Source organism: Xyrauchen texanus, chromosome 43 (genome assembly GCF_025860055.1).
Source record: "Xyrauchen texanus isolate HMW12.3.18 chromosome 43, RBS_HiC_50CHRs, whole genome shotgun sequence".
In the NCBI taxonomy this organism is placed as follows: domain Eukaryota; kingdom Metazoa; phylum Chordata; class Actinopteri; order Cypriniformes; family Catostomidae; genus Xyrauchen; species Xyrauchen texanus.
This window is the reverse complement of record NC_068318.1, coordinates 17367508-17393387: the sequence shown is the minus strand read 5'-3', so window position 1 is coordinate 17393387 and position 25880 is coordinate 17367508. Positions and strand designations below refer to the sequence as shown.

The 25880-nt window shown below is 38.7% G+C and overlaps 1 protein-coding gene across 1 annotated transcript in view; it reads right to left on the bottom strand.

Annotated features, from left to right (window-relative positions):
• The window catches only part of gbe1a (glucan (1,4-alpha-), branching enzyme 1a), a 200777-nt gene that overhangs the window by 40308 nt on the left and 134589 nt on the right, over window positions 1-25880 (bottom strand). Inside the window, exons 9-10 of the mRNA XM_052115962.1 lie at window positions 25616-25743; window positions 23898-23996 (exon numbers count right to left, since the gene is read on the bottom strand). Coding sequence (XP_051971922.1) covers window positions 23898-23996; window positions 25616-25743 — 227 coding nt within the window. The remainder of the gene's footprint in view (window positions 1-23897; window positions 23997-25615; window positions 25744-25880) is intronic.

Genomic DNA, 25880 nt, shown 5'->3' with positions numbered 1-25880 from the left:
GCTTGTCCTCTCCGCTCACATTCATCAGTTTTTATGACAAGTTTGTGTTGCGATAGGGTTCTCTTCGCACACATTCATCGAACTTTATGGGCTAGATGCTTTGCTGCTCTGGACTCTTATGTCCTTGAGTCGACATCTCAGCCCATCCCTAAACAAGTTTGTGATGCAGCAGGTTGTCCTCTCCGCACACATTCATTGGACTTTTTTAGTTTGGATGTTCTGCACTCCGGGCTCTTATGCCCTTGAGTTGACATCTCAGCTCATACCTGAACAAGTTTGTGATGCGGCAGGCTGGTCCTCTCCGCTCACATTCATCAGTTTTTATGACAAGTTTGTGTGGCGATAGGGTTCTCTTCGCACACATTCATCAAACTTTATGGGTTAGATGCTTTGCTACTCCGGGCTCTTATGCCCTTGAGTCGACATCTCAGCTCATGCCTGAACAAGTTTGTGATGCGGCAGGCTGGTCCTCTCCTCTCACATTCATCAGTTTCTATGACAAGTTTGTGTGCGATAGGGTTCTCTTCGCACACATTCATCAAAATTGAATGGTTTAGATGTTTATGCTACTCCGGGCTCTTATGCCCTTGAGTCGACATCTGAAGCTCATGTCTGAGACCTCTCGCGTTTTTGTGAGTACACTGCACAACCGTAGGGGTCCGGACAGCCCCAAGTGTGGCGGCGTGGGTATTGCGTTCCCCGTAGCGCTTAGCAGCGCAACATCGTAGTGAAGCTTTTTGTAAAGGGAAAGTCTCGGGTTACATGTGTAACCCTTGTTCCCTGAAAAAAGCGGAACGAGATGTTGCGCTGCTTTGCCACACTGGGACGTCCCAGGACTGCTCTTCAAAAAGAAGTATCTGACGACACCTGGTGACATATCCATTTATAGCCTGGCCTCAGGTGCATCTAATGATTACATCAGCCGAGGCTATAAATTCCGGTCAATGTTCATTGACGTGTTTCACACATTATTCAGCTTGGCTCACAGCTAAAGCTGTTCCCCGTAGCGCTTAGCAGCGCAACATCTCGTTCCGCTTTTTTCAGGGAACAAGGGTTACACATGTAACCCGAGACGTTTGGGATATTTATGTAAATACTTCTAAATAATTAAATATTTGTATTATCCAGTATTACAAAAATAACAATAGAAGTTGTGATTGAATTTGAAATTACTTACTTGTGAATCCACTCAGACAGAAGCAAAACGATCTCGAAGGAGGAAAATATGGCGGAAAATTGAGGCGTGTAGTCATGACGTCACTAATTAGGAAAAACTGCTACTAGAAGGCGCTTGCTAGAAGGGCAGAAAGTGACATTTCACCTGTATGAGCAACGCACAGTTTATACAGTGAAGAAAACACTCGAAGGAGCGCAAATGTGATCGAAGGGATCTCAAGATGTGTTTAAAGATTGAGTATTAAACTATATTTAACTTGACACAGTGACCTAAACATTTTATTTTTATGACGCAACATACCCTGACGTAGGTGTAAATTGACGGGCCCTTAAACAAGCCCTCATAATATATCTCCAACTGATTGACAAATTCATTTGTAAAATGGATTGCTGTGAACTGTATGCCAATGATTGACTTATGATCAATAATATGGTAGAAAACAATACATTGTATTCTAAAGCCGCTTTTTGTATTGTCTTATCAATGATTAACTCTTCTGCTACAGGGATGTAAAGCATTTGAATTATCTGAATATATATATATATATATATATATATATATATATATATATATATATATATATAATTTTTAAATATTTAAAGATAACTATGTATAATTATATATTGATATAAATATGTATAATCATTATATATTGAGTTATTGTTATATGAGGGGCTTTCTCAGCAAATATTTGTATGCGATTAATCACGTTTAATTAATCGGGACACCATGGAATTAATTCGATTAAAATCTTTAATCGATTGACAGCCCTAATATATATATAAAATACCATTGTATTACTATGGGAATTTGTATAGATATGGTACCATGGTAATATTATTATTTTCAAGAAATATACTATGGCAATGTGAACCCAAACCAGAGTTTAAACTTAGATCGTCTCGGGATACTTAACTGTAACCCCTGTTCCCTAATAAAAGTGGAACAAGATGCTGCACTGATGTAGCACTTTGGGAACGTCTTTAGGAGTGACCAGCTGTGAATATGTGTGCAACACGTCAATGAAATTGACCAAAATTCATAGCCTCTGCTGGTGACATCATAGGATGCACCTGAAGCAGCATTATAAATAGATGCGTCACAGGTGCATTGTCAGGTATTTTGTCTGAAGAGCAGTCCTGGGGTATCCTCAGTGCGGCAATGAAGCACAGCATCTTGTTCCACTTTTATCAGGGAACAGGGGTTACAGTTAAGTAAACTGAGACATTCCCTATCAAAAAGCTACACTTTGATGCTTCGCTGATTTAGCTCTTTGGGAACGAGAATACCTACGCCGCCGCACTGTGGATGTCCGGACCCCTTACGGTTGTGTAGTTGTGCACACAAGAGCGCGAGAGGTCTCAGACATGAGCTTGTGATGTACATAGACTCAAGGACATAAGAGCCCAGAGTGGCATGAACATACAAACAATAGAATCTTATGAATGTATGCGGAGAGGACCAGCCCACCACCTGATACCTACTGGTGAAGCTTGACCATGCGCCTCGTAGGCCAGGGCAATAGCATCCCTTACCCAATGTGATATAATTTGCTTGGTGGTGGCCGCCCCTTTGTTACGGCCCCCATGAAATATTAATGGTTGCCCTGACTTATGCCACTGGCTAGTGCGGTGGACATAAGTCTGAAGGGCACGGACTGGACACAGTCCGTGACGTCTTTCCTGCTCCGGCGTTGTAAACGGTGGGGAGCAGAAGTCTTCAAGAGTGAACAGATGTACGGTCAAGAAAGGAACCTTAGGCAGGTGGTCAGGATGAGGGTGCGATATTGCTTTAGCCATTACTGGGGCAAAATCTAAGCAGGATGGCAAGACAGACAGAGCCTGCAGATCCTCAAATCTTTTTAGAGAAGTAATTGCCATAAGAAGAACCATCTTGAGAGTCAGAAGTTTATCAGATGCTGACTCTAGAGGTTCAAAGGGGGTCTCAACCAGACCCTCAAGGACTATTGCTAAGTCCCATGAAGGGATCCTTGTCCTAGCAGGAGGCCTCAGTCGCATAGCTCCACAAACGAAGCGAGCAAGTAGAGGATTTCTCCCCAATGGCACCCCGTCCATCAAGGCATGGCAAGCCGAAATGGCGGCCACATAGTCACTGAGAGTGGCGGGGCATATGCCGTCTGACAATTTTTCCCTGCAGAAGTGCTGAAGCAATCTGGCAGTTAACTGGATCAGCATTATGTGCACTGCACCATCTTTCAAAGACACCCCATTTATTGGCATAACTTCTAGTAGAGGGAGCCCTAGCACTTAGAATGGTCTCGATAACTTCTGGTGAAAGCCCAGTGTCATTCAGTTGATACTCTTCAGGGGCCAAACATGAAGGTTTCATAGCTCAGGCCAGGGAATAAATAATGTCCCCTGTGCCTGAGACAGAAGGTCCCTCCTGTTCGGAATCGCCCAAGGGGAGCCGTCGAGGAGAGACATTATCTCCGAGAACATACCCTGTTCGGCCAACACGGCGCTATCAGTAAGAGGCAGGACCCTTGCTGGTGAACTCTGGCCAAGCAGAAAAACTGAAGTAAACGCATACATGCGCAGTTTGGGCCATGTATGTGCCATTGCGTCCAGACCCAGGGGGGCTGGGTGACTCAGAGAGAAGTAGAGGGGAGATTGCACTGTCTGTTGGGAGACGAAGAGGTCCACTTTTACTCTGTAAAATACTCAACCAGATTTGTTCCACTACCTCGGGGTGGAGTTTCCACTCCCCTGTCGGTATTTTATGTCTGGACAGTAAATCTGCTCCCTATTCAGGCATCCAGGGATAACAGGAGCTTGCCCTGGCCACGATAGTCGTATATGTTGACGCAGAGGGCACGAAGACACAGGAAGTATAAGGATTTCTCCATGAACGAGAAAGCTTGTTATGGAGGTCATTGAAGAAAGGAAGGGACAGATATAGCGTTCCCTTCCTTTTGTTTATTCATTTTTTCCACAGCACATAACGGTTCGACTCGCCTCAACTCTACTCGCTTTACTTTTCTGAGCTTGCATTTCCATTGCAGTTTAGTGCTACCTCAACGTGGGTGGGATTATATGCTGATCATCATAGTTGCGCCTCTACTACCGTGACATCATCTTAAACATGACACAAACTGACTAAAACAATAACACAACTGCTAGCTGTTAGCTACTAGCTTATTGTGCTGCATAAAGCAGTTGTTGCATGGTGATTTTACACAAGTGTAACAGTTAAATTGGCCTGGTTGTTTTAGAAGCAAGCTTCCAGTAGCTGGTCAACTAAATAAAGTGAAGCTTTCAAGCAGAGTATAGAGTTAACGTAACAAAATGTACCATCCTCCATAGTGGGCACTCTCATGGCACTCTCCCTCCCATTGCTCGCCGGTTTAGATAGTGTTCATTTGGTCGAACCACTTCCACTATTCCTTGATGGTTCTGCAGTAACTTTAATTATTTTTTTGTACTTTTCCCTACACTGTTGGAAGGTCTGGTGGTAGTCGTGTGCGGCCAAAAGCTGAGACACTTCCTGAGAGACTTTTTCGTTTCGCTCATTACTAACGAGTGGCTCATCTGCACCCTGTTTATTGACCACAGCGTGGTTTTCAGCCATTTCTTTTTTCACAATTCGAAAGTCGCGTGAACAAATGATACTGTAATCATTGTTGCTAAGTTTGAAACTAGCAGGTTGATGTCGAGTGTCAGAAATCCAGTGACGCTGGTAGTGACCAATCACAGGATATTGACGTCACATTTAGTATCAGCTCGTTTCGCTTGGAACCTCGACCGAGGTGGAACTAAAAAAAGTATCAGGTACCAGGTATTATCCACAGTGGAAAATCTCAAAAAAGCGAGCAGAGACGAGTTGAGTAGAGTTGTACCATGCAGTGGAAAAGCCCCTTTAATGGGAACTGACAAGCAGACTGCTCTGCCGACTGGTTTTTTGAGCTGCAGTGTCAAGTTAAGGTCAGAGTTGCATTTGACAGTCAACTCGAGACCAAATACAATATAGCGAGCTCAATGAACTGGGAGTCATCTATAGTCCAGCTGTGGGATCCTCCATGTGTGAAATCCCAGACTGCTCATCTGCCTTCAGTTGCCCCTCCCTGGCCTCTCTCTGTCCAATGTCCCAGGTGTTGAAAAAGTAATTTTGAAGCAGAATCTGTATTTAGTGGAAGACTGGCTCATTTAGCACATTAAGGTTCTGAGCTGGTGAATCCAATTGACTTTGCCAATACCGACTATAATTCTGGGTCGGTGACTAGGTGCACTTAGTGGGATCAGGTCGATCACTATGTTGGACTCAGTGGAGCAGTGTTTAGGTCATTGGCTGCATCAGTGCTCTGTGCTGTCCTCCAATGACTTATTTGACAATTAGCTCACCCACTGAAAGAGTGGAACCAAAGGAGGAAAGTTCCATTTGCAGAAGGTGACCTATGAAGCCGTTTCTCGTTTGCAAGGGCTCCGTGTTGATCGAACACGGTTTGAGTGGTCAAGGGTCAATGAGCACAGCTGGATACCAGAGGAAGTCTGGCACCCTGCATCAGAACACAGGATTAAAGTCTCCGTTCAGAAACTCTCTCTAATGAACGCAAACACCTGTTTGCTGTGATACACCTGTTTTTGATTATGAGTATTTACCTCAGTATGTTTTTTCTCTGGTGAGTATATTCATTTGGCACATCAGTTTATAAACATTTCAGAGCATACTGATTACTAGTTTGGAAGGCTGGTGTTTGTTTAGAGTTTATTTAGAAGTGAAGGGTGAGGGCTAACAGACAGAAAGAGAGTGACTGCAAATGAGAAAAAAAGGAATGAATATTTTCAGAATATATCCTAATTCATCAGAAATATTGTGTTGAAAGTCATTACCACAGAGACATTTTTTACATTTTAAGAAGAATATCTGAGTGGTGCTGGTCCATGCATAACTTGTTACGATGGTATGATGCTACGATGCTTTGGACTGTTTCCATGGCATTGCTTTGTGGATGTTAGAGCATTGCAACACGGTAATTTGTATTTTTTTGTTTTGTTTAGGATTGTTTTCCATAGATGAAAATCATTAGTCAGATTAGAAAAGAAACACAAAAAGGCAAAACAAATTGAGGCAACACAAGGCCCAGATGGAATCTGCAGTCCATCAGAATTCTGTGGAAGTGCTGTCAATTGATACACGTTTAATTAGATTATTTACATATTGTAGTGATTTAGTACTCAAATGAATCACAGTTAATCAAAAATATTTTTTGCAGAGAAAGACGAAAGATAATTTTATTTAAGTCATTAAAAATAACAAATCTAATATTCAGATCATTAAAATATATTCCATTATTGTAGCTGACAATTCAAGCATTGATTAGACTATACAAAAATGTATATAACTACCTTTTTTTCTCCACAGATGTCATCTGTGAAAGGCTCGTATTCATTTTGTGTTATTATGAAAACGCTCTCCATTACATCATACTTTGGAAAACAATGATGTCAGGTAACTGAAATGAAAACAGACTAGTGTGGATGTGGCCAGAGACTATTTAGATGGGCCACTTCTATTAATATGATTGGGAGAAATGCCCATGTAATGCCCAACCAAGATGCCCAACGGTTTGTGGATCTACAAAGGAAGTTCCGCCTCACTGGTAAAAGCGGCAATCACCTTTTAGATACAGACATCACCTGCCAATCAACTCGCTAATGTGCATAAACTATATAAGCTGGGAAAATTGTGTATTTGAGTGTACTATGAGGTAAAGAAGCACAATTTATGATTCCAGTATCATTACAATTTATTGCTAATTTGAAATATGTTCTGTGATCATAATCTTGACCAACCGTTTTTTTTATTTTGGTGCAAGTAGCAGATCTATATGTGCTTTGCAGTGCCACTGATTGGATGTCAAAAAAGACCAAAATGTAAACAAGTGAGTGTACTTTGTGACTGAAATACCCTATCCTTTATTCACATGTAGGGCCAACACAAGCATAGCACAAATTATCATTAAAACTTAAGCATAATATTAAGCATAAAATATAAAGATTATGCAAAGTGGCAATCTTGTAGCTTCTAGACCAGTGGTTCTCAACCTTTTTTTAACAACCGCCCCCCTGACCTCTTCATGATCCTCTTAATCACCCCCCCCTAAAAAAAAACAAAAACACTTCAGAAATACTATTACAGCCAAACAATTGCAACACTGATACCTGAAGCCTGAGTTTTTGGTAAAAAAAAAAAACTGAAACAGAAGTTTCTTATTGTATAAACTACATGTACAAGCCTCAAGTTGAGTAATATTGTGTTTGGAAAAAATGCAAAAACACATGGATTGTTTGAAAGGTATTTCAAATGTATTTAGAAATTCAAACAAATTCAGGCTCACACAAATTTTTTTTAAGATGAACCAATCACGTGAACAATAACGTAACTAACCTAAATGGCCAATGAAAAAGCAGCGGTCGCTTACAAGCACTCAATTAGGCAATATATACTAGGCTTCAAATTTGAATAGCCTACAAACGGTCATTTCTACCACTCTGACAGCTGCGGCATTTGTTTTTAGGCGCTGCTATGGAGATCATTTGCCGGTAACTAGCCGAGTGGGTTATTAGCAACATTTAAATATGAATTCATTAATTTGCACAGACATAATTTTATTTTACATTCAAATGAACATTGTATGAGTTGTCAGAGGCTTAAACGTTGTGATGAATAACAGTGAGTAACGTAGGGTGACCACCTGGCTATTGCTCTGTTGCAGGTCAGCAGACCTGATTTTGCGGACACGAGGGAGAGAACTTAAGTTAATATTAATATACTAGGTGAATAACTGCAAAAGACAAATAATATAAAATCAATATTTATATTATTATGACTTTATTATTCCCATCGACCAATTACACATTGCAGAGTAGAGATGCGCGGATCAGCTCTAACGTCACCCGAATCAGCTGTTAAAAACAAACTCACCATCACCAATGATTTTCTCCGATTAGATATCCGCACCCGATCATCACATTACAATTAAAATTCTCAGGGCCAGATGTACTAACGCTTTATGCCCACTTCAGGCGTATTTGTTTCGCAAAGTCGCGATAAAACCACGGCGAGGTATGTACTGAACGGGACGCACCGAGATGAAAGCGCAGATTGCCTGTCGCAATTGAAAATGGCAAAATGCGCTTTCGTGTCATGCATATGCATTCATGGGATGGACAAGGGAAAGTGGGAGTGTCACATAAATAGATGGGAGGGGAAGCGTAAACTGCGCCTAATTATGTATTCAGCGTTATGTACAGAAAAAGCCGGTGAAAGCGCCTCTATTTTGCGCTGAAAATTCTCCGACTATTAAAAGCATGTGTAACTTAGGAAGTGGCTCTCCTGGCATATCCTCCTGGTGAAGTGGCAGCAGTAATCCGAGCAAGACGAAGACATAGGCTAAGGAGAAGAGCTGAAAAGATTTTTGCGCAGGCCGCCTGTTGAGTACCTCTGAGTAACGCCCCCATTTGTGCCTGAGCGCCCCCCTCTCTGCTGCCTCGTTCACACCGCCCCCCAACACTGTCCAAACGCCCCCTAGGGGGCGGTACCGCCCCCGTTGAGAAACGCTGTTCTAGACCTTTTTTATATTATACAGCAAAGTGGCCCGCTGCACCTTATTTATTTCTACATTTGGCCCCAGATCGAAGATATTTGGACACCCCTGGCCTTTATATTGGTATGTACCATCACCATTTAAATCAATTTCATGCAGGCTTCTCTGACGCAACATAAAACGTTATTGTCCAGGCGCCTGATAACTAATGGCACATCTGTAAAACCAGTAAGATGTTGGAACTGTAGCCGAGGGAATTACCGAGGGAGCAAAGAGACAGGAAGGAAGTGACTCTGACAGGTCCATCTCTCTTCTCAGCTCCTCTTCTGCTCACCATCATTAGAGCAGAAGGGTGACGGACAGATAAAGGAAACCTTTTAATAACACTGCAATCTTTTAAGAGGGGGCACAATCGACAGAGCCCATGGGCGAGCTAGAGACAATCAATGTGGCTGTGCCCTGCCATCTACTCTCTCTCTCTCCCTGCCTCCTACTCTCTATCTGTTCTCTCTATCACTCTCTCACTCTTTCATTCTGTCAGTAGAAGGGAAGACATCTTCCACCTACATTCTCACAGCCACTTCTCTGAAACTTCTCAGTTTAAACAGCACTTTTTTCTTCTTATTAGAACTTTTTTTTCACTCTCCCTAATGGGACTGACTCTCACTCTGTCATTAGCAGCAATGTGTTTTAACAGATAGAGGAAAAGGCCTGTGATAGGATCGGGCTCCTCTGAGGGGAGATGCATTTACGCTAAGGTGACTTTTTAACAGCTGGTTGGTTTCTGCCTGTCTCCCCCCACATACAGCCTCACCTGGGGCTTAGCTGCCGAGTAAACTGTTCTATGCCTTCTTACTTTCTCTCCATCTTTATTTCTCCATAAGGGGGTGGTGACAGTGTTTCAGAAGTATAGTCCTCCAAAACCAAATGCAACTCATATTCAGGTCTGGCCCTATTTTGGTATGGATTGCCCACTTTTCAAAATCCAATCAATTCCAGATTAATAATATCAATTTTGTTGCCTTACGGCAGTAAGATGTTTGATGAATTTAGCATCATTCAAACCTAAACCCTACACATACCAAATCACTTTTCAATAATTACACAGATTCGACTTTCTTTATATGATGTATGGTTTGAGTGCATCATTTGAATAATTGGTATTTATGTGACATGACATGAAGCTTAATTAAGAATGAATCTCTGTCAGAGACAAAACAACTGCACATCCAGTGCTCATTTTACATTAACACTTTTTAGCACCAACACATAGATACCTCGATTCCACCAATCAGGATTTGATAAGGAGCTGTAAATTCTAACCACTGATCTTGATGTTTAAGAACATCTATTCAAAGACGAATCCTATAAAACTAAAAAACAGCATTAATTGTGAGCTGAGAGGGACTGCTGCATTAATTAACAATTTTACTGCCTCTTTGCCCTTGTCCTTTTATCATAAAAGAGGGGAGACCAGGCATGGAAAACAAAACAAGGAAGAATTACACTCACATAAACTCATAAAGTCATTCTCAGATGTGTGTTGGTTTTCAAACTGATTTACGCAACACCGGTCTTGAAAGATGTGCTATTTATTTTTAATTAGAACCTCTGTTATCGGGCTATGGTTTATGATTTGCTTTTTTAACAAACACAATTATTCATTCATGCTTATGTAATACAGCAGAGCACACTGGGGATACGCAACATTTAGATATGTAAACTCTCCCATATCAAAATGTTAATGTGTAATAAACATATTTGTGGATATGTTCATGATAATTATATTCTTATATGACAATGACAGAATTGGAAGTATGCTTTTAAGGCTGCTATGTGTCAGTTGTCTTCATAGCACTAACATCCTGTTTTGATTTATCAGTCTCTACTTCATTTAAAGGTATTTTTCTCTCTAATATGTTTCTTTTTTTTCTGTAGAACTCAAGAGAAGATGATGAGAAGAATGTCCACGCTGCTCTTTTTCACTGAATTAAAGTGAATGGGGACTGTGGTCATCAAGCACTAAATACGACAAAAAAGCACCTTTAAATTAGCCTATACGATTCATATGCTACATTCCAAGTGTTATGAATCTATATAATAGTTTTGTAAGAGGAACAGGCCCAAATGTTCATTGAAAATCTTGCTTGATAGCAGTGGTCACCATGAACTTTTATTATTTGGACAGAAGCAGCATGGACATTCTGCTAAATGAGTTCTTTTATGCTCTATGTATAAGAAAAGAAAATAAAACAGCATGAGGATGAATATGATGACAGAATTGTATTTTTTAAATGCGATACATCAATATGAACTTTTCATAACCCGTTCAGGGTATAAGAGGCACGAGTTTGCCCCAGAAAAAGTTAGACCGAAGTTTGAATCAAATTCTTTCAAAGCCTGAGCTGGAAGACATGTTTACTTTTCCTCTTTTTAAAAGATCAAATCAAGAGAACAGAATGGTTTCCTGTGGAGTGAGTGCATCGGGCCAGTGTGTTACATGCACTGCCAGCACACTTGCATTGCCTTACAAAGGCAATCTGTGAAGATCTTTCCAGTCGAAATATGCTGCATTCTTCCTGTCTGCCGTCTTTGTTGTGTTTGCTGTATAATTCATTACAGTTCACCGAATGTGACAAGAACTTCGGCTCACATTTTCTCTTTATATAAGCCGCACAAAGAAAAATGATCAAGAAGTGCAGGGCAAGCTGACACAAATTAAAACAATTCCTCGTCCAGTCAGCGAATGTGCGGAAATGCAAAAAACTGGAAGACACAGATAAGCAACATGAAACACAATGCCGTAAACAACAAACGAACGGAACAGAAACGGATTCCAAACATACTGTGAAACAACTACAGAAAAACAACAGTAGAGCTGAAATATTGATGCAAATTGCTTTTCCTTTTTATAAGAGACTTTTACTGTATATTATAAAAAACATTTTTTCATATTCGAGACAGGGTTAGTATACTAATACAAGGCATATAGAGGATAAGGAGGCAAAAACCACAAACTGCTTTTAGAAAATCTTAAAAAAATTTCAGAATGTGAATCATTATATACAGTCTTCAAATAAATATTCTAGGCTGAACATCAATGAGAGATGCGCTTTGCCGGTGCCTCTGAGCCACTGGAAGTAGAGATAGGATTAGAAAAAGAAGAGTCCTGGAAATATGACTTTAACTCAGAGATTCTTAGATGATGTGAAGATGGCGGAAGATTCTTCTGTGAAATAAGAATTAATTGTCTTTTAAGAGTTTACAGACTGTAATCTGTCTTTACTCCTAAACAAGAGGTCATCTGTCTATTAGTTTATTAACTGTACACACATAACAGGACAGTTCACACAAAAATCGTTTGGTCATTGTTCCAAACCCCTATGACTTTCTTTCTTCCGTGGACTGGAAAGCTAAGCAGAATTTTAGTGACTGACAGCCTCAGTCACCATTTACTTTTAGTGTATGGAAAAAAGAAGAAACGAACATGAATAGTGACTGAGGCTGTCAGGATATTCATTTTTGGTTGAACTATTCTTTTAACTTTGAAATTATGCTCTGTTTGCTAATATAACAATGCATTAATATTATTACAATATGGCACAAGTAATACATACATATTATACAGTAGAAATATTTATAAATGTTTATATCATTATATTATAATCAATAAACGATAAGCTGCTATGCCGTATACAGGACCGGTTAACACCAAGAGGCCAGAGAGTCTCACACACACACACACACACACACACACACACACACATACACACACACACACACACACCACCCCTAAACCTAACCCTCACAACAAACTTTCTGCATTGTAGAATGTTTTTTAAGTGATTTGAATTATGGGGACACACACACGCAGACATTTTATGTATGTATGATGAAAGAGAATGAGACCGAAGAGGCTGTGGCACAGCTGAATTCGAACTGATACAATGAGACAGAACTAAAGACCACATGCATCCTTTTTCACTGGCCGTTAAGAAGCTTTTATTCCTCGACTGTCCAGTAGAGGGAGGAATTACTACAGTCACTCAAGATCCAGCTATAGAACACTTGCCAATATGAATACATCTTCATATAGTCTCAGTTTAAACTTTAGGGAAAATACACAGTGTATTTAGGTTATGGGGACTCAGTATATGATAAATAAATAAAATCATCCATACAAACTAACGACAAAAACTAGTTTTCTTTTGTCAGTCTACCATGATTGGGCGAACTGAACATGCTTTGAAGCATCAGCAATGTTACCATTTTCCCAGCTTCCAGCAGCTTATAGCCTACATATACAGTAACTAAAGAGATGCGGCTTTCTCTGTTCAGCAAGTGAGTCTTCGCAGTTATGCAGTCTCTTTCATCATACAATATGATAATTCCACATCTCATGAAATCTGCTGTTGAACCAAATAAACAGGAAACATTGAGCATGCACTGCACGTGCCTAAACCATAGACTTAATTAGTGCAAACACAGCTCCCCTGCAATAATACACAATCATTGTAGCTCAGTCTGACATGAAGTATGAGCAAGAGATATTTCTATCATAAAGTACCTCTTTTTCTCTCTGTCTTTCTCTCTCTCCCTCCCACTTATCTTCTCCTCTTCAGAATACAGGAGGAGAAATATAAGTATATCACCTCAATATTCAGCCACTGGAGGCCAAAATAAAACCCCAATATACTACAATGAAGAAGCCCAAATCAGACCAACGTCCCATCACATTTATGCATTATAAGCTTTAATTGTTTCACTTAAGAGAGGACGGGCAGGGGGGTGGGGGTAATGGAAAAGTATTAGATAATTTGAGTTAATTTGTTTAAGAAATTTAATCAAATCAACAGCCACACAGAGCTCCGCACCAAGATATAAAGAATACAAATAAGACTTATCTATTTGTATAATCTGTTTCCTAGTGCCACTACTGGTAATTACACACAATGGCTTAATTTGCCATTATGACCTCTTTCTCCCAGCGCACACAAGACAGATCTCTCACATGTGCATAAATTAGAGACACATATTGTGAAATCCCACACATGCACACATAAATATGCACACAACTAAACACAGATAAAACACATGCATTAGTTCATAAATGCAATAAAACCATCTCACACAGATGCAGATAAATTGTCTGTAGACACATACAGACTTAAATAGGTACACAAACAAAAATTATTTTGTTTTCTTTTACAGACCTCCTGTTGCTTTATGTTGCTCTCGAATTAAACTAATTAGTGGCACTTGCAAAGATAAACATCACTTTTATTATTGCTCATACATAAGATTTTGGATTTTGAAACCAAAACTTCATCAAGTAACTCCTATACTATTTGTACTAGAGACGTGAATTATACAACAAAGTTTCATGACATCTCATAACAATTCGTATGTATAGTGAAATCGTACTATATCATACAACTTTTATTCCCACAGAGACCAATCAATCAACAAACAGATTGATCAACAATCAAATTGATACAATACAAGCATCATTAGCAATCCTTCTATCTGACACTTTATTTTAAGAAAAGAAATGTGTGTAAACAAATTTCTTCATTACATATTTATTTGTGCAGTGCAAATGACTGGTGTATATTAAAAACTGAAATATGCTTCCTTTGTCTCATTCCAAACCCTGATTTTTTCTTTCTTCCGTAATAAACATCAATAATTTTCCTATTAAAATCATGGTTATTAGGGAAGAGGTTACAATTTATGTGTACATTTAGGTTTGGGTTAGGGGTTAAACTTAGAAAAAGTTGTTATAACATTGTTCGTTGGTACCTTTATTTCTCTATGGGTGTAAAAGTTGTAAATTTTTGTATGACCCAACTCGTACAGTTTCTTAGGATTTTGCCATCTTGTACAATTTTTACGGCTTGTCATAAAGCCTGGTCAGAGCGATATCTCCAATTCTGCGGCTTGATGAGAAGAGTTGTGATATAACTTTTAGAAACTACCTGACTTGTGATTTTTACCTGGTAGAACTAACAAACAATCATTGAGATAATTCAAAACGCGGATGCCCTGAAGCCTCAAGGGTGCATGCATTTTGTGAAATGACTTGTTAGTGAACTCCGCTTCATCAATAAATAATTTAGCAGCCTTTGGTTGGTCAGAACACTGCAGCGATCTGAACCCTAAGTGCTCATCTGTGAGACGCGAAACATGTGTGTGTTTGTGTGTGTGTTTGTGTGTGTGTGTGTGGGGGGGGGTATCTATAAAAAATAAAACTAATACAAATAAAAGTACCGCCTCGACCAACTCATTCTCCAACGTGAGCGGCGGGGGAAAATCAAGGCAAAGTCCAAATGGAGCCAAATGGTGAACTAAAGAGCATTCCTTTTTTTATCTCCTTTTTCCTCTGAATTTTTATGCCCAGTTCCCACTTCTTAGTAGATCCTCTTGGTGGCATGGTTACTCACCTCAATCTGGGTGGCGGAGGACAAGTCTCTGTTGACTCCACTTCTGTGACTCTAAATCCTTGCATTTTATCACGTGGCTCGTTGTGCAAGACACCAAGAGGCTCGCATGTGGAGGCTCATGCTACTCTCCGCAATCCATGCACAAGTTACCACGCACCCCATTGAGAGTGTGAACCACTAATTGTGCCCACAAGAAGGTTACCCCATGTGACTCTACCCTCCCTATCAGCCGGGCCAATTTGGTTGTTTAGGAGACCTGGCTGGAGTCACTCAGCACACTCTGGATTGGAACTCGCAACTCCAGGAGTGGTAGATAGCGTCAATACTCGCTGAGTTACCCAGGCCCCAAAAATGGCATTCCTTAAAGCAATGAGCTTGGTTGAACTGCAAAACTATCATGTGTAGATCCAATAGCTGTCTGAAAAGAGTGACATCCATGCCGACATCAGAAAAATCAAGCAGAGATATCAGTGTACGTCTCTTCTCTTGCCAGAACGCCCATATAATCCACGAAATAGCCGAAAGAAAAAACAAGTTAAAATACCTTGTATCTCCTAAAGACGAGACTCACGCTTTCGCTCAGGGGGAGGGTGGCAAACATGAGGAGGATTCCATTCGCACTCCTAACTTCTCAGACACAAACCGAAATCCCAAGCGGCTACAGAACACGGAGCTCCAAATCTGGAGGCCATAGAACTGGAACAAGTGGGGATAATTCTCGTGGTGAGAAATTGCGAGCCTCGACGAAGCGCCATTGTCCTTATCTGTCCCTTGTAATATTTGGAAAAAACACATTGAAATTGCTCTGATATTTACACTGTGTCAGTGATGTCCTTACGTGTTTGCCACTCAAATTAACAGAGAATGATGAAAATGATCAGCCAATAAATTGGTGTAATTGTACAAGGGCTTCAGACCACGTGACACTCAGATGGTGTCACATAGCAATCTTACGGCACTTAAGTTCCAAGAAAGTAAACAGGTAAAAAATTTAAGAAAAAACATTGACAAAGGGACCTGAAAGTGAACTGGCTAGCCTGCATAAGAATTATGGTTTGTTCGAGCACATGTACTAACCACTGCGGCACAGCTCTGACATTTATTTTTTTTTTTTTATAATTTTTAATGGAGAGGACACAGGAAATAATGGCAGGGTGGAAAAATGTAACTGCGTGTCGTGTCAACACACACATCACAACTGCTGTGATTGGTCCTTTTTAACCACAGACCACCCCCAGGATGATAACAAGGATTTGTGAGGTTGCGTCGCATTTTATCCAAGTCTAATATCTATAATATCTATGCATTATCTTACATTGTATTTTGACTCGGGACCATTAAAGCAATTTTCTCAATCTTAAAAGCTTTTTTCTCTGGGCCTTTACTTGATATTAATTTGATATATGAGTGAAATAATATGTTTTTTATTCTACTCACGAACTTTCCGACCAGCACAATTATTTGACTATATGTTTGACAGTATGTGTACAGTAAATAATAATATTTCATAAGTTATGGAAACGAAACACTTCTAATCTGTCAGCTAATTAAAAACACCTGCAAAGAGTTGGTTATATTGCCTATATGCATTGTAAAATCTTAAAAACGACACCCAATTGTGTATTATTCAGACGAGAAGTTATTAATTAATTTGATGATTTCTTTTCAGCAAGGAATGTCAAATGTATGCAAAAATATTCATGAATTATTATTTAAGCGACTCAAGAGCAAGCATATAATTTCATCATTTATTTTCTGCCTGCAATGCAGACAACCTGTAGGCTATATGTACTAAAATGTCAACATATTCACATACTTTGAAGTTTGAATGATACATTCTTTAGAGTCCAGAAATGACATAGATTGCATTGCTTTTGTTTATTTATGAAACACGTAGTTAGCATTTTGGCTGTGTACTCACAAAACGACACAGATACACTGACAAAGAAATATAAATGCAAACCAAAGTTTTGGCCACCACGCAGAGCCTACGGCGTAGGTTTGAAGCAGATGAGAAAAACAGTGAGAAGCAGTGCAACTGTCAAAGACATTTGAATAGCACATTTACATAGATAAACAACTGAAAAACAGATGGATGCAAAAAACGTTCTGTGTAAATGGCTCCTAAATCTTTTGTAACAACATTTTAGCAATTTTTGTTTTAATAACACAACAGTTTCAAATATCACATTTGAGGTAAGACTGTGTGTAATTATTGTAGAACAAAATAGTTAGAACTCTTTAAGTAATGTTAACCACATACCTTATTTTACCACCCCAATCTCATGAAAATTACATGATGGCAGTGCCATTTTTGCAAAGTAATATTCTGTGCTTTGTTCCTCATATCACCGCAGTTCTGAAGTGAAATGTCCACTGTGTAGTGCTAGAAGCTAGTTAATTTGTCTCTCAAACAGATGAGTTTAACGTTAATGCTCATCAAGTTTTAAAACAACAAAACTCACCTCCCTACCCTAAACCCAATCCTAACCGATAGTGTCATAAAGAACACATGTGAGATTGAAAATAAAATTGCTAAAGCAACCAAGTCATTCACAGTAAGACTTTTTTAGCTTTTTATTTCTTTCTATCATTTTTTAAATATATTTTATGATCTAGCAACTGCCCATATTATATCTTTAAGCTGATCTTGACTTCACCACCTTACAGGGAGCAGCAGACATTATAACTGCCAATCATCTGATCTAATCTGCTCCTCAGTTATTCATTCATCTCCAATATCATTTCTCTTCCTCAGGAAGTATGACTGAATTCCCAGTCTCCTCTCTGCTCCACAAATCAAATGACATTGGTAATAAAACCATTGATTCCACATATTAATGCATTCATCACGGAATACAAAATGAGACGAAACAGCTGCTCTTTTCATGGAAATCTCTAATGATTTCATTAGGTTTTGGGGAGGTTTCATTACAGGCAGTGGACCTCTTCTACTCTTCCTGTTTGTCTCCACTTTGTTCATCATTTGCATTATCGATTCAGGGTGGCGGACATTTTAATTTCAGGAGTGAGCCACGCTGAGCCGACCTCCGTCACAGCACGCTACGCTGCTGAGAAGCCATAACGCTGTATGTGACATCGGGGAGGAGAGGTAGAGAGACACAAAGAGAGAGATAGAGAGAGAGAGAGAGAGAGAGAGAGAGAGGGAGAGGGAGGGAGAGAGAGGTGGAATTCAGTAGTAAATCAGGAGACATTTTGCCCTTTTGAACACCTGACTGTGAAAAATTAGTTTTGAGTTGTGGCACAAAGAGGTGTGTGTGTTTCGTTGTTTGAGGGGGCCAAAAATAGAGTGTTACTTCCGTTTGTTGAAGGATTAAAGGAGCCTCATGTTAGATTTTCAAAGCTATTTTACTTATATTAAAGAAGAACCATAATATACAAGTGTACCACAATCCAAGCCTTCAGAAGCCATATTACTGCTTTTGTGAGGAATAGACCAAAATGTACGATTTTATTTTATTTTTACAATTATCTTGCCTTCTGTCGTAGCTCTCAAATCTCATTTGCACTTTCATATATTCAAACTTGTTGCATCACAATTGGTCACATTTCATGTGAAAACTAGTATAATTTGGTGCCATTGATGTCAAATCTGGGGCGACATGTCTTTACTTGAATATTTTGAAGTGTGAGAATAGAGAGCAAGGCTTAAGGCCCCAGCACACACTGGAAGAGCTGCAGGGGGAGGCATTTAGAGGCACATTAAAATATGAGGACGCTCAAGACTACATGCAAAACATCAACAAATATGACATAAAAATGTGTTATCAATTACTTCATGCCCCATTCTATGAGTAGAATTCCCATTAGATCAATAAAAGAAGATTTATTAATATTTTCATTAGTAGGGTCTAAATTCCCCTGCAGTGTCCCCTGGAGTGAGTTATGTCTGCACAGTCAGTAGAGTAGGGCAGAGTATAGATGAGTATTTGATTTCATGTCATAAAAAAATACTGTATAGAAAATAGTAAACGTGAACAAATGGGTTATGTCTGCTGTACTGTACTATATTTGTTTTATTTCATTTTTATAGCTGTAAAAACAAATGAACAAATAATATTAGCAGTCCAATTTGACTATTTGCGCTGTTTGACTTCTCAGACATTGTGCATTTAGATATCATGGCTGTGCATGTATAAGCTGTGAACTGTTATCCTGGCACTTTGGTGACAATTAGGCTGTTTGTTATATAAAATAAATGTATTATGTGCTTGAAAAGACTCTTTGAGTACCTGTTTGTTTGACGAATGACTAATGTAAACAAATGGCAGCACGCATCGGAGGAAGATTGCGTTTGATGCATTGACTGTGCATATAAGAGCTGTAAACTTTTTATCGTGGTACTTTGGTGACGAGTTGTATGTATGTATATAATATAAACTTATTCTGTGGTTTAAAAGACTGTATGAGTAACTGTTTGAGCGAATACAGACGCTTGACCAGTGTAGCCTGTGTGTTGAAAACCGAATTTGAATCTGGCAGCTTGTAAAATAACTGCCTTTTTCAGAAACACATATGTGTGACACTAATCTGCGGGGATCAGTTATTAACCATCACATATGTGTGGTGGTATGTAAGTAAGGGTTATCTACTCAATTACTATTTATGGTAATAAATATGCAGTAGATAATGTGTAAATAGTAATGTGAACCTTGTGCATTCATTGTCTAATTTCAGCTGCAGATGGCAAATGAGTTAAATTTAAAGTATTCAAGTAGATTTGTAGATAACTTTAGTAGACTCAGAGAAAAAAAAACGCATGACATTGTCTTGAAAATGTCTCTACGCAAACAATCGTACAGATATAGGTAAATTTGCACCAGCTCGCTAATCACTCAACATGCTGATGTGTTGATGTTGACTGATCTTATCTGACTGAATGGGAATTACCTATAGGCATCAAAGTAGGTGGAGCTTCAGTTCATATCTACTTATGACGTGGACCAATGGCAGTAAGAATGTGTTTAGTAGCTGATAAAATTTTTCCTAAGAAACACCGAAACTAACTAAAAACACCTTTTTAGCCAGCTGTTATTCTAAGTGATGTCATACCTGTTCGTTCTTTGATTTCATAAGAAGCATGCAGGGCCCTGATACTCAGGGGATGGAAGTCACCGGGTGCACCGAGTTGGGCAGAGTGGTGTCTTTTGAGGAGATATCTCATAGATTACTGGGCAGGTTGGGTGATTATGGCAGGAAGTGTGGCACTAATTTGGCTTTCGGGGGGTTTGAGTGGGAGGAGTAGTGGAAAGGGACAATTTTCTGTTGTAAATATGTGGAATCTTTTTTCCGGTTTGTTATTTTCTTTTTATCTTTTTATGTCATAGAGTATTTTCTTTGAACTGCATGTTTATATGTGTCTCTGTTGTTATGTCTGACAACTGGGATGTGTGTTGGGTGATTGGGGTGGGGGTGGGTGGATTTGCATATATGGATAAAAGTTGATTCCGTGTTTTCTGTGTTAATTAAAATTTGGAATCAATAAAAATAGTTAATGACAAGAAGTGTGCAGGGCCCTATATAATGCGACTTTGATATGTTATCTTAAATTTGCTTACAGTGTTGCTTATTTGTTTAATTTGCTTAAAGTTGGCTTAAATTACCATATGTTTCTCACACAAAGCTATTGTATGGCTTCAAAAACTATATTGAGCAGTGAGTTAATGATGACAGAATTTTTATTTTTGAGTGAAATATAGGATTATCCATGAACAAAGCCATCAAATGAACACAACACCACATTCCACAGATCAGAGACATTCTCCCACCGAGCCATTAGAGAGTTTTAAAAATGTATCCATGGCACCTAAATTGCTGAAGGAGACCATCTCTCCCATGCCTGCTTAATCGTTTGTAATGACAGAGCTGACCAATAAAGAAGATCCTTCTTTGTTCCACAATGGCCAAATGGTCAAGTAACACCTTGTGACCTTAAATGCAAAAATCCGCGGTCATGTAAGGAAACTGAGACTCTTGAAGACCCGAAATCAACATGGACCTAAAACATTGACACCTGTTTCTCCCCTGGGACACCTCTTCTCCCCCTCTGCACATTCCAAAGACATCCTCTCTTAGCTCAGCAACATGGATCCTCCTGAATTACAATGAACAAAACAATGCCAATTCTATTACTCTTTTTCTGGACGATAACTAGTCATGAGATCCTCATTATTCTGCAAACAGAAGCTAAAAAGGAATCTATGAACTTTGTACTTCACAGGGTTAACCCTCTAAAATGTACAGAATGTATTTAAACCCACAATGTACACAATATCTAACCTTGCTAGTTACTTCTGAAAATGACTCTATGACCTGTGATCACTTGTATAACTGACAAATTAATGATTATAGCCGATGTAACATTTAAAATATGTGTAGTGAATGCTAATCACTTATAGCTGACAAATATATGATTATAATCTTTAATCTTGTATGATTCATCTCATTCTACTAAGAATGGTAACAATTCAACTGGATATTATACACTGACAATCAGGTTTCTCATAACATGTAATGTCCATGTTGTTAATCCAATGAATTAACCAGTATGATTTGTATACAGGAATTTTCATGTTTTGTTACTAACACATATAATATCCAAGAAATAATGTCATATTTAGTATGTAAATGCTTACTTGTTTACGTAGAGAATGTTGATGACAACCATTTTCAAGATATAAAAGTTAATGATTAAACATGCACTATTTTTTAGCAAAAAGTCCCAAGAATCCTCCAAACAAAGGACTTTAAATCAACTCTGAAAAGTCACTCCTTATTGGTTCAAAACACCTTTGGGGTGCAGCCAATTTCAGTTCAAAACTTCCCTACAAATGAAAAACATTCTCTTCTGTTTCTTCTGCTCTTGCAACGCTCTATTGGAACCATCGTTTGGTCTCCTCTTTTCAGCTCTCTTGCTTCTTCCTATTCCTCTGTGCCATGTAGAGTCCAAGGAAAACTCAGGACTTAAAAGTCCAGAGGAAGCCTCTCACTCTCTACTCTACGGTTCACACACCTAACAAGAGTCACGAGTCTTCCTTGCAGAAGGCCTCGCTTCATCCAGACAATAACTATCCGTGATCATAACAGAGTCCAAGCAATCGAAGGAACAAACTTTCTACAAACGCCAAAGAACCAAGCAACACAAGGAAACACAACACAAGGAAACGCAACACAAGGAAACGCAACGCAAGGAAACACAATGCAAGGAAACACAATGACACGCAAGTACATCTCCAGAATTTTGCTGAAATTGCTAGTGTATTAGTTAAATACTTTGGGTAATCCGATTACAAATCAATTTATACTCAAAGGATAAACGGTTCTTAAGGCATTGTCAACAGAAGTAAAGTTCATTTTATCTCTATTGATCATTTATTCAACAGAAAAAGGTCACTTTACTCACAAACCTGTTTCATGTTGTATGTGTTAGTTTAGTTTATGTTTAGATTAGCAATAAAGTTTGTCAGTATTCAAAGATAATTTGAGTGTTGTATATTTCGATAAATAATCTCATCTCTGTTTTTAAAAGATACATAAATATGTGTGATATTATTTTCAATAAGCCATGAGAATAATATTACTCCAATAAGTGAATTAATCATAATTCCTTTATTAAAGCTAATTCCTTAAAATAGAAATTGTGAGCAAATACAATGAGACGTTTTACGACTTTAATGGTGGAGAGTTTATTCAGACAAATAATCTAGTTATTTGTCATTTATCTTTCTTATAATGGTTGTCGAACATGACTAATTCCATTATAAATTTCCTTACATAATAATGATGTAGAATAAGGACAGTGTAAATTAATTGGTAGCTCACATACTGTTTTCCTGCATATAATGGTGGAAGAATTGCAGCACTTTAATCTGTACCATGGACATTTATACTAACACATTTCCTACAGAACTATCCCTTTAACATTCTAAACAGGGATACAGTTGATATTCTGTACTCAGCTAAAATGCAATGCAATTTGCAAGATTATTTTTCATATGACTGAATATGATTTGTTTAACTTGTTTTCATTGTTCTTCAGGGTTGCATTCTGGTTTGGTGACAAGCATGGAAATCTTGATTTTCCCAAGCTAGACTTGAAAGTCATTAGAGTTTTTGAAGTAAAATTAAATAAGTTTCAGAAGAGAGGTGTGTGCTTGTCTGAGACAGAGAGCAAGAACAAATACACACATGCATAAATACCACTGCTTATTATAATAGAGATAGAGACAAGAATATCAATACATAAACCTTTTAATAGTCTTCAAAATGCTGACAAAGAACAAATGAAAGATGGGCAAAGTGGTTCTGAAATAGAGGCCAACAGAGAAAAAGAGGCTGCTATCTGAACAAGCCATGCCAGATCTCTGAGTCAGATAACACCTTGAACTCACCCAACAAACTCAATCAATAGTCTTCCTTTTGTCAGTTTAAAATGCATGGTCATACAAAAAACCTGGCCTGAATTAAAGCGGAAATACCCACACCTATACATGCACAGATACAGCCGAGCCAGAAGAGAATTTGGATGTGAGACAGCCACTGAGAAAAGACTACAAATACACAGCTTCATAAAGAGAGGTGTCTCTGAAACTGTGAACTGCAAACATCAAACAACATAATTTGCACTGAAGCAAAAACAAAGGAGGAACATCTGCATGGAGAGAGAGAAAAATCACAGGACATGTGAGCTCACCTGAATCCATTTGTCTGGAACGGCCATGGTCAGACGATAATCAAAGCCCAGTCCTCCCTCTTCAATGGACCTGCACAGGCCTGGCATCCCTGATACATCCTGCACATAAATCCATGATGAGAGAGAAATGGAAGGGTGAGAAAGTGCAAAATAAACATAAGAATGTTCATTTAGTTAGCAAAGGAACAATTCAAATCCTCATACAGAGCTACAAATTTCCTATAAAAACATTACACCTCTCAGAACATAGTTTTTTTTTTGTCTGGCTTTCTCAAGCTATATTTATAGTTTGCACAAAGTATATTTTGAAAAGCTGCGTCTGAAGTTTACTTCAAATTGCACCTGGTGAGTTCCAGGTGTTCATTAGCCGGTTAGAGGGCGAAGACGGAAACAATTTTGGATCAAGATAGCAGATGCTGCTCTTGTAAAGAGAGGAGAGCTAGTCTTTAATGATAGCATATGGGCTGGAGTATATCTGAATCATGTCTTCTTAGAAGTGCTTGCTAGCAGCTTAGAAAGACATTTCCCATCTTGTTTTCATCACAGCAGCATGTTTTAACTGATAATTTAATAGGTATATACAGTATTTTTAAACATATTTCCCCCTTATTTTGCTTCAATGCAGTTATCTACTTTTTTATACTAACTTTTTTCAGCGCAGTTTGTAGTTGAACTCCTTTAAAAAGGATGGGTAGCTTAGAGAAGGTAACAACAGTTTCAAAGTAACTTGCCGAATATGGCTTGTAATGGCTGGATTACTAAACAATACCCAACTTTTAAAATCTGAACAGACTATAAAGGTACTAGGCATCACATAGTAGACTATATAGTCAGGATAATATGGGTAGTGTAATCCAGCCTTTTGTAACATGGGGTCATGCCTGAATCATCAAGCAAATTTGGATGGTTGGTGAAGAGACTGAGGTTTTTGTCAACTCTATCAGTAAAACTTCCCCTTTGGTCCAGGGGGCAGAAAAAAAATTTGATGGGTTCTAGATGTAGCATGAAATTCCAACAACTTTATGGAAAGTTTAAGAATGGTTCAGAGACCAGAATTAGTAACCCTAAATTGAATTGTGACCAGAGGAAAATGAGAATAAGAAGATACGGAAAGTACAGTATTGCCTGGGTTGTGGTAAAAATTAGTTGAGATGCACATGCTGTTCTTCTTCAGAAATGCAGCTGCACTATTCCATTCCCTTATTCATTCTGTACTTTGATTAATCACATTGGCAGATGGGTTGCAAAATTAAAGCAATTTGAAAAATGCCTGCTTCTATTACAACCTGCCTCTGGGTCATATGAGACCAACAAAGAAATGGTGGAAAGAGAGATACAGTGGCACAGAAACATAAGGTGCCTTGCCCCTGACAATCTCTCTGTTCTTTTCTTGAATCTTGGGCGTTAATCACCCAATTATCACCCTGATCCATTAGCTACACTGTTCAGCTTCCACCAGGGGTGGACTGGGAGAGAAATCAACCCAGGATTTTACATAGAAACTGGCCCAAAAGTTGTTAGATAGTGAAAAATTATAGATAAATGCACTGGCATAGAGAGAGTGAACAGAATAGAATGAAATGAAATTTCCAAAGTTGAATGAGAAAAAGGGTAATGGTAGATGTAATTGGTGGGAAAGAAGTAAATAAATAGAACATAAAAAATTATAACTCTTTCAAAAATAACAGAACAGTACTGCAGTGCAGGTGTGCTCCCACCTCTGCTACAGTGATGCACAGTGGGTAGAACTTGTGCAGAATATGATTGGCCAGCATCAGATATATGAGTGCGTCTTCATCCACATGCATGCCGAAATATTCTCTGTAGCTCCCCGAAAAAGACATGTCTGGACAAACAAACAAAACAATCAAACCAAAACCAAAACAACAGCATTGAAATTAATCACTGCACAATTCAAAGAAATTCTCCAACTAGAAGTGGATTTCATAAATCAAATCAGTCCTTTCAGATGTGAAATAATTT